This window comes from Microchirus variegatus (assembly GCF_963457635.1).
Source record: "Microchirus variegatus genome assembly, chromosome: 13".
NCBI classification, from domain to species: Eukaryota; Metazoa; Chordata; class Actinopteri; order Pleuronectiformes; family Soleidae; genus Microchirus; species Microchirus variegatus.
The window spans coordinates 27,082,072-27,092,927 of record NC_139814.1 but is presented as its reverse complement, the minus strand read 5'-3'; the positions used below and the strand labels follow the sequence as shown (position 1 = coordinate 27,092,927).

Sequence of the window (10,856 nt, the reverse complement as noted above, 5' to 3'; positions counted from 1 at the left end):
CGCACACGCACACGCACACGCACACACACACACACACACACACACACACACACACACACACACACACACGTGTAATCATGTCTCCAGGAAGATTACATTGTAGCCTCAACCTGAACTCTACCTCGTGATAAACATGTCGGGAGTGTGTTTATTGTCCTGTAATGATGCTGTGTAAACAGATTAACACACACACACACACACCCACCCACACCCACCCACCACACACACACACACACTCTTGTACTTGCTGCATACTGAGGACCGGGTAAAAGAGCTGACAAAGTGAGGACCAGCATTTCCACTTTATAAATCAACACAATTACAAATATCTACTTATATATAAAATTTGAACCAAAATGTTTGGTCCAAAATTGGAAAAAAAATTTGACCCAAAATCTGACAAAAACGTCATACTATACTGTCATCCAAAATTTGATAAAAAATTTGGCCCAAAATTTGAAACACAAAATTGGACCCAAAATGTTTGGTCAAAAATGTGAAAAAAAATGTGAAAAAAAATGTGGGCTCCAAAATTTGATAAAAAATTTGGCCCAAAATTTTTGGTCCAAAATTTGAAAAAAAAAAATTATGCAAAATTTTTGTCTAAAATTTGGAGAAAAAAATTGGACCCAAAATGTTTGTCCAAAATTTGAAAAAAAAATTGACGGAAAATTTTTTGTCCAAAATTTCTAAAAAAAAATTGGACCCAAAATGTTTGGTCAAAAATGTGAAAAAAAATGTGAAAAAAAATTTGGGCTCCAAAATTTGAAAAAAAAAATGGACCCAAAATGTTTGGTCCAAAATTTTTTAAAAAAATTGACGCAAAAAATTTGGTCCAAAATTTGACAAAAAAAGTCATACTATATACTGTGTCGTCCAAAATATGAATATTTTTTTTTTTTGGACAAACAGAGTATAGCATGTTATAGCAACCTAAGGAAGTGATTTCAATGAAAACAAAGTGAGGACCGACCAAAATGTCCTCACTCCGTAAAAATGTCCTCACTTTGTTGGTTAAAAACCCTCACTGGTCCTCAGTATGGTGCAAGTACAAGAACACACACACACACAGGGTAATTTCCTCGCCCCTCGGGATCATGGGAGGTGAAAAATAAACAATGCGTGGACTCCTGAGGGAGCGCGGCGACAGCAGCCAATCACAGCCACCGTCTCATTCCACTCCACTTTACTGGCGGCTGGATGTAAACGTCAACATTTACGTACATTTAAGTGTTAAAATAGGACGTAAACGGTGGTTTGTGTTCATCTATGATGTCATTCTGGGATTAAATTAGTTTAATTTACTTTCACTTTGAGGTCACAGTGTCGCACGTTTCCACTAAAGAAAGACCAGATTTGGGGAAATAAATTGTTTTAGGTGGTTTTGAATCTTTTTGAATCAAAGTCTGTCTGTATGAACGTGTTTTATATAAAAAAAAATTTTATCTGACTCATTATAGGTCTTTTTTTAATAACACTTTAACTGTATTATATAAGACAAGATAAATAAAAGAATGAATCAATGTTTTTATGATGAGCGACTTTCGTTTATTTATTTATTAATTTATCAATCTATTAAAATATTATTTTATTTATTCAGTTGTTTGTTTATGCTTTAATTTATAAATTATTATATATATTATTTCAATTATTTATTACTGTATTTACGTATACATTCATTTACTCATCATAAAGTCATGATGTGTGATCTCAGTCAGACTAACCTGGTTAAATAGAGGCCAAATTTAAAATAAATAAATTGATTGATTGATTGATTGATTGATAAATAAGTAAATTAATTAATTAGGTAAATAAATAATTAATTAATTAGGTAAATAAATGAATGAATGAATAACGTGTACATTGGTTTGTGTCATTTAAACCACAGCAGTAAAGTAATAAACCCCGTACTCACATGTGTTTTCCTGTCCCTTCACTTTCAGATTCATCACTTTAGTCCTCGTTTCCTCCCGTAGAGACTTGTTTTATACCACATCTAATAATAAACAACAAACAAAAACAACAGTTTATCTCTGCTCCAGCTGCAGCTGAAGTCCACACACACTTCACCAAAATCCTCACTTCCTGTTGACCAGGAAACAAAAAAAAGTTTTCCTGCCATTCACTGACCCTCACGGTGCATTCACTGACCTCTGGGAAGTCTCACAACTCGCTGTTTTTACCTGAGATTATTATAGTTGTGCTGTTTGTATGTTTTTGATAGAAAAACAGTGGCTTTGTGTAAACATACTGGCCTTTAAAGGGTTAAAATCCCCTGAAATATTATTGATATTTGACATGTATATCAGAAGCTGAAGTAGTTTTAATGGATTAACTCATTTGAAGCGAGAAGAAATATTAATATATAATGATTTTACAGCAGTTTTAGGGAAGGTGACATTTTCTGCCACTAAGGACAAATGTGTCAGTTTTTTAAGAAATCTGACACTGCAATAAACAAAAAAATCAATGTTGCTGCCAATCACTGACCCATGTTACAACCTTATAATAATTATAATCAAAATCCCCTTTAAATGCATTTTATGTAAATTATTGAACTTTGTTTGTTTTGGGTTTTTTTTGTTTTTAGAAAAACAGTGGAGTTGTGTAAAGATACTGGCCTTGAAAGGGTTAAAATACACCAAAATCTTATTAATATTTGACATGTATATCAGAGGCTGAAGTAGTTTTAATAGATTAACTGATTTAAAGTGGGAAAAAATATTAATATATTATGTTTTACAGCAGTTTTAGGGAAAGTGAAATTTTCTGCTACTAAGGACAAATGTGTCAGTTTTTTAAGAAATCTGACACAATTATAATCAGATTTTGTCTGAAATGTATTTTACGGAAATTATTGAACTTTATTTGCTTGGGGTTTTTTTATATATAGGAAAACAGTGGTTAAAATCAGATTTTTAACAATTATATATATAATATATTTTATTTTCCATCATACGAGGGCAGATAATGAAGGCGGCCATATTGTCTCAGATTAACGCACTCGGTAAAGTGACAGTCGGTGACTTTTGAAAACACAGGACGGAGACGGAGACGACGTCCTCGTCCTTGGTTTTCGCCGCAACTTTTGTTTTCATGTGGAGGCCACGCCCCCCTCGCCAGTTCGCTCGCTCGCTCCTCACTCTGCTGCCAGGCCTCGCTGCTTCTCGTTAATCATGATTAACATGCGGCAGGAAGTCATTCATTAGCCGCTTCCTCCCAAACACCTGCGGTCCTGGACACCACAACATGTCTCTATCAGTCTAACAGAGACAAGACAGGGAGGAGGAGGACGAGGAGGAGGAGGAGGAGGAGGACGAGGAGGAGGAGGAGGAGGAGGAGGAGGAGCAGTAATCACTGCAGATTAAGTCATTAAATGGTAAAAAAATGTGGTGGACGCTGGTTTTAGAGGGGAAAAAAAGTGACAAAACACATTTAAAACATGTTGGAAAATAAGTGATGTTCACTTGTTTAAGTTAAAGTAAAACCACTCACTCTCCCACACCAAAGCCCATAGAGAAAATCAGTGATTTTAGCTCACAGGGACACAGGAGCTGCTGGTCCTCTGCTGCCTCGTGTGGTCACTTTGTGTCACTGAGGTCAATCTGAATGAAGCCGAATTTTACAAAATCAGTCATTGTAAGTTAGTGATGGAGGCAGCAGTGGATCAACAACTCCTGTGAACTCCTGTGTGCTGTGATGTTAAAATCACTGGTTTACTCTATGGACTTTAGTGTGGGAGAGTGAGTAGTTAACAAATAGGGGTGGTGGGGGGAAATCGATTCACATAGGAATCGCGATTCTAATCATCCACGATTCTGAATCGATTAATAAACTTCAAAAATAGATTTTTTATTTTTTTTTTCTATTTCGAAAAAACACACCAGTTTGTGTTATTTGTGTACAGTTTATTTTTGTCACTTCTGGGAGAAGCTTATATTTATGCAAGTTTATTTTTGTTGTACAGTAAGTAAGTTTTTATTTGTTTTGAATGAATAAATGTTAACTCTTGTCTTAAGTTTGCCTTTTGTGTGATCACATCATCACATTATCTTATACAAACTGTGTTGTTTCGATGCCATCATTTGCCTTAACACACTATGCATCGTATCCATTTTTGAATCGAGAATTGATTTTGAATCGTGAGCCACCCAAAGATTCAAATCCCTATTTACAAACTTCCTGTTTCCTGTTACAAAACTGCGACATACTGCGAGATGAAAAAATTGGCAGACATCCATCCATGTTCCATCCATTTATAAAGCTCCACAGCGGCAAACAAAGCAGCCCCGCAGCTACAACCTCCTCCACCTCATACATTATATAACATAAATACAACCCAGCACACACGCACACGCACACACACACACACACACACACACACACACACACACACACACACACACTTGTACTTGCTGAATACTGAGGACTGGGTTGCTGGCAAAGTGAGGACCAGCATTTCCACTTTATAAATCAACACAATTACAAATATCTACTTCATGAATGACATCTACAAAGAACTACTGGTTGCAATACCATAAAATGTCTGCAGATGGAGCTCAAAGTTAAAAAGTTATCCAGGGCTGGAAAATTGTTTCAATGTTTTTTTCTTTTTTTTAATTTTTGGTCCAAAATTTGACAAAAACGTCATACTACACTGTCGTCCAAAATTTGAAAAAAAAAATGTGACTCAAAATTTTTGGTCCAAAATTTGACAAAAACGTCATACTATACTATGTCGTCAAAAATGAGGAAAAAAAGATTGACCCAAAATTTTTGGTCTAAAATTTGACAAAAACGTCGTATTTATACTGTCATCAAAAATTTGAAAAAAACATTTGACCCAAAATTTTTGGTCTAAAATTTGACAAAAACGTCGTACTATACTATGTCGTCCAAAATTAGAAAAAAAAAATGTGACCCAAAATTTTTGGTCCAAAATTTGACAAAAACGTCATACTACACTATGTCGTCCAAAATTTGAAATTATAAATTTGACCCAAAATTTTTGCTCTAAAATTTGACAAAAACGTCATACTATACTATGTCGTCAAAAATTAGGAAAAAAAAATTGACCCAAAATTTTTGGTCTAAAATTTGACAAAAACGTCGTATTTATACTATGTCATCAAAAATTTGAAAAAAACATTTGACGCAAAATTTTTGGTCTAAAATTTGACAAAAACATCATACTATACTATGTCGTCCAAAATTTGAAATTATAAATTTGACCAAAAATGTTTGGTCTAAAATTTGGAAAAAAAATTTTTTTTTTTTTTTGACAAATTGAGTATAGCATGTTATAGCAACCTAAGGAAGTGATTTCAATGAAAACAAAGTGAGGATCGACCAAAATGTCCTCACTCCGTAAAAATGACCTCACTTTGTTGGTTAAAAACCCTCACTGGTCCTCAGTATGGTGCAAGTACAAGAACACACACACACACACACACACACACACAGAGACACACACACACACACAGCAGCAGCAGCAGAGATTTATGAGGCGTTATGTTGCAGAGGTCTGCAAAAAAAACAAAAAAAACATGGAAAGTAAACAAGAATTCTGTGACAAGTTTGTTTTTTTTACACGAGGAAATGAATAATAAGGCGGCGTTGATGCAGATGAAGCGTGTGCGTCCTCAGAGACACAGTGGAGATAAGAGCTCTCTGAAGGATCTGCTGTAATCTGAGTTTACGACGTGAGAGAGCGAGGGATGGAGCGACGCTGTGGCAGCTGCTGCAGCCTCTTAACCCTTCACTGTTACTTTACTGTTCGCTCATTAACGTTTGGGCTCCATCGCTCGTTCAGTTTACGATGTTCGTCTCCCGGAAGACGAGAGACAAACGTCCGTGTCGTCAAAAGGAAAAAACGCAAATATATACGAAAGGAGGAGGAGGAATGACGTCGTTATGTGAAACCGCATTTACATAAATTCACAAACTTTCAAGGATTTCTAGGACCAGTGGAAACCCTGAACACAGGTGTCAGGGGACAATCACTTAATATCAACAAAATTCAATGATCTGCTTTGGCCCATTTTCAAAAACTTTCAAGGACCTGGAATTTTTTCACCCAAACACACAAACTTTTCAAGGATTTCAAGGACCCATGGGAACCCTGGAGTCCACATCAGTGGAGAAAGATGAGTCTTTTTAGGGTCGATTTTCAAAAACTTTCAAGGGCCTTGATTTTTTTTTCTTCCCCAAATTCACAAACTTTTCAAGGATTTCAAGGACCCGTGGAAACCCTGAAGTGGACACCAGTGTCAGGGGACATTCACTTAATATCAACAAAATTCAATGAGCCATGTCTGCTTTGGCCCATTTTCAAAAACTTTCAAGGGCCTTGAAAAAATCTTTCAAATTCACAAACTATTCAAGGATTTCAAGGACCCATGGGAACCCTGGAGTCCACATCGGTGGAGAAAGATGAGTCTTTTTAGGGCCTTGATTTTTTTTTTCCCAAATTCACAAACATTTCAAGGATTTCAAGGACCCGTGGAAACCCTGAAGTGGACACCAGTGTCAGGGGACAATCACTTAATATCAACAAAATTCAATGACCCATGTCTGCTTTGGCCCATTTTCAAAAACTTTCAAGGGCCTTGAAAAAATCTTTCAAATTCACAAACTTTTCAAGGATTTCAAGGACCCATGAGAACCCTGGAGGCCACATCGACAGAGAAAGATGGGAGTTTTTAGGGAGATTTTCAAAAACTTTCAAGGGCCTTGATTTTTTTAATCAAAATTCACAAACTTTTCAAGGATTTCAAAGACCCATGGGAACCCTGGAGGCCACATCGACGGACAAAGACGTGTCTTTTTAGGGCGATTTTCAAAAACTTTCAAGGGCCTTTACATTTTTTCAAACTTTCAAGGATTTCAAGGGACCTGATTTTCAAGGACCCATTTCTATTTAAGGTGATTTTTTTTTTTTTCATTTAAGGGCCTGTTAATGTTCTACAGGAAGTGAAATTGATTCCAGAATAAATAAAGATAGATTATTCTCAATTAAACTGTATTTTTATTTTCCCATCATTGTTTGTCTTAGCTCATAGAGTGATTATTTTAAACCTTATCTGTATTTTTTTGCTTTAACTGTGAAAAGAAAACTTTGCTTTAAACTCCTAAAATAACTCTCAAACACAGTGAAATCACTTTGACTTACATTTTATTTCGAAGTTGATTTGCAATAGACACAGAATTATTAATGTAATCTAAACAGTACATTTTTACCATAATTGTTCAAAAAAACTGATTTAAACTCTTAAAATAGCCCTTAAATGCAGCGTGTGTGTTAAAAGGTTTCCGGGCCTCGCAGTCGTTCCTCCAGTTTATGATGTTCGTCTCCCGGAAGATGAGAGACAAACATCCGTGTCTTCAAAGGAGGAGGAGGAATAACGTCGTTATGTGAAACCACGTTATAAAAATCATTTAATCTAACGCTATTTTACCCTTTGCTCTCTATCCTTCCCCTGGAACACCAGAGTAAAAAGGTGTGGGATCAATAAAGATTAATCTAATCTACAGTACGGTCAGGATAGCTCCACCTACAACAGTCAACTGATTGAGGCAAATGCCCACAGTCTATTCCCACAAAATTCAAGCACTTTCAATGACCCATGTCTAATTAGGACCATTTTCAAAACCGTTCAAGGACCTGGAATTTTTTCCCCCAAACACACAAACTTTTCAAGGATTTCAAGGACCCATGGGAACCCTGGAGTCCACATCGGTGGAGAAAGATGAGTCTTTTTAGGGCGTTGATTTTTTTTTTCCCAAATTCACAAACTTTCAAGGATTTCAAGGACCCGTGGAAACCCTGAAGTGGACACCAGTGTCAGGGGACATTCACTTAATATCAACAAAATTCAATGACCCATGTCTGCTTTAGCCCATTTTCAAAAACTTTCAAGGGCCTTGAAAAAATCTTTCAAATTCACAAACTATTCAAGGATTTCAAGGACCCATGAGAACCCTGGAGGCCACATCGACAGAGAAAGAGGAGTCTTTTTAGGGCGATTTTCAAAAACTTTCAAGGGCCTTGATTTTTTTTCCAAATTCACAAACTTTCAAGGACCCGTGTATGTACTGTATGATTACATAATATATATATTTTAAGGGCCTTGAATTTTATTTTTTATTTTTTCAAATTCACAAGCTTTCAAGGACCCATGTCGGTTTAAGGTGATTAAAAAAAAAAATTTGTTGTTGTCTTAAAATAGCTTATAGAATGATTATTTTAAAACTTAAATGTATTTTTATTTATTTTTTTGCTTTAATTGTGAAAAGAAAACGTTGCTTTAAACTCTTAAACTAACTCTCAAACACAGTGAAATCACTTTGACTTACATTATATTTTGAAAATATCTTGATCCAGAATTGACAAAAGACATTTATAACAACATTAAATATATTTATTTGTGCCATAATATTAAATTACCATTGTTTTAAACTCTTAAAATAGTTCGCTCTAATATCCATTTTATTTTGAAAATAAAGGTTGATTTACAATAGACATATAATTATTACTGTAATTTAAACAGTACATTTTTACCATAATTGTTAAAAAAAAACTTTGCTTTTTAAACTCTTAAAATAGTGTGTGTGTGTGTGTGTGTGTGTGTGTGTGTGTGTGTGTGTATATGTGTGTGTGATTCTAGAAGCTAAAGTTCACTTGTGTTTCATCACTTTGTTCAGTTTTAAAGTCTTTAAAGTGTTTTAAGAGATTTGAGGAATTTAAAGATAAAAGAGAGGAAAGAGTAGATTATTGTTGTTGTTGTCGTCGTTTCACTGAGAGCAGAGAAGTTAAAGATTTAAACTCAGAGTTTAACTCACTGATCCTGAAAGAACTCCAGACTATTTGAGTTTACACAACTCAGCTGTGGATCCAGGTGAAGAATAAACAGAGACTCCAGCATAGAGAGGCTGAGAAAACGTGGTGTGGACTCTGTGGATCAGAGTCATGGTGTCAGAGACTCTGTAGAAGGACAGAAGACCTGCTCTGTGGTCCAGGTAAACTCCCACTCTGGAGACGAAAACATCTGAGACTTCAGTCCAGATGTTGTTGTGACGAAACTTACAACCGCTTTGGTCACAAAATAAAGCCCAAGATTTGTCATTGAATCCAAATCTACATTCACCTGATCTCCCTGATCTTCTGATGTTCTTGTACGTCACTGCTACACAAACTGCTCCTCCTCCTCTCCACTTCACCTCACAGTAACAACGTCCACTCAGACTCTCTTTACTCAGGACCTGATGATAATCAGTGAATCTGTCTGTGTGATCAGGATAAGACTGATCTTTATTCATCACTGTCACTTTTCTGTTTCCCTCAGATAAAAACAGACGTTTGTTTACTGTGTTTGGATCCAGTTTGATTTCCTGTGAATATCTGAGGAACTCAGCTCTGGTCTTTGGTTCAGGTCCAGGTTCAGGTTCAGGTTCTGTCAGTAAAACATCTTCTTCAGCCACAGCCAGTGAGACGTTTGTCCACGTCTGGGTCAGGACGTCCTTCAGTTGTCCTCTGAGCTTCACCACAGCTGCTGTCACGTCCTCAAAGTGTCTCAGAGGACGGACGTTGATGGTGGACGAGTGTGTAGATGGACTGAGTGCTGACAGTGAGCCGTAGTTGAGGAGAAACTGGTTGTGGTCGTGTGTGAGTGAGAGCTGCTTCAGTTCAGCTTCTCTCTTCTTCAGCTCAGTCTTCTCCTGCTGAAGCTTCTTCTCAGCGTCTCTGACTCGACTCACTTCAGTTTGCTGCTTGGATCTGATCTGCTGCTTCACCTCAGAGCTCAGCTCAGTGAAGATCTTGTCTGTGTCGTCCACAGCTTTATCAGCAGAGACAGTGAGAGCCTCCTCCTGCTGTTGAAGCACCTTCACGTCTCTGTCTATGTCCTGGACTCTCTGCTGGACTTCTTCTTGACTCAGATCCAGCTCTCTCTGCTTCTGCTTCCTCTCTGCTGCAGCTAAGACTGTGTCGTGGTCTTTGTGTTGTTCCACAGAGCAGATATAACAGATACACTGATGATCAGTGCGGCAGAACATCTTCTTCACCTCGTCATGAAGAGGGCAGATGTTCTCCTGGAGGTTCTTGGAGGGCTCCACCAGCTTGTGTCTCTTTAAGAGATGAGGCTGGAGATGTTCCTCACAGTAAGAGGCCAAACAATCCAAACAGGACTTTTCAGCTTTCAGTTTCCTGCCAGTGCAGACATCACAGGCCACATCTTCAGCTCCAGCATAGCAGTGATGAGCAGGAGCAGCGTGGAGTCCAGTCTTCTTCAGCTCCTCCACTAACTCTGCTAACATGACGTTCTTTAACAGTTCAGGCCTCGGTGTGAAGATCTTTCTACACTGAGGGCAGCTGTAGATCCTCTTCACGTCCTCTGAGTCCCAGTGGTCTTTAATACAGTTCTTACAGAAGCTGTGTCCACAGTTCAGAGTCACTGGATCCTTCAGAAGATCCAAACAGATGGAACAAGAGAGAGTTTCTCTCTGCAGCTGAACTCCTGCCATTTCACCAACGTCTGACTTTCTCTTCCTCAATAAATGGAACAGGTTTGATCTCAACAACATGTGATGCAGAAGTGGGCGGAGCCTGTGGGCTCTGGCTCTTGTCCACCTGTTGGCTCCTCCTCCTCCCATTGTCAAACTGCAGGTGTGAGGGGGGCGGGAACCAGGAAATAGCAGGCGGAGCCACGCCCACTGTGACATGGAGTGACCTCTGTACTTAGTGACACTCCCTGTGTGTGTGTGTGTGTGTGTGTGTGTGTGTGTGTGTGTGTGTGTGTGTGTGTGTGTGTGTGTGTGTGTGTGTGTGTGTGTGTGTGTGTGTGTGTCTTGTTGTCTTT

The 10,856-nt window shown here is 37.7% G+C and overlaps 1 protein-coding gene across 1 annotated transcript; it reads right to left on the bottom strand.

Moving 5' to 3' along the window:
- Positions 1–8,862: 8,862 nt before the first annotated feature.
- On the bottom strand, positions 8,863–10,521 carry LOC310936043 (tripartite motif-containing protein 16-like; the record flags this gene model as incomplete). The annotated part of the gene is made up of 1 exon (XM_083900066.1): positions 8,863–10,521. The coding sequence occupies one exon, from the start codon at positions 10,519–10,521 to the stop codon at positions 8,863–8,865; it is 1,659 nt and encodes a 552-aa protein (XP_083756192.1).
- Positions 10,522–10,856: the final 335 nt, after the last annotated feature.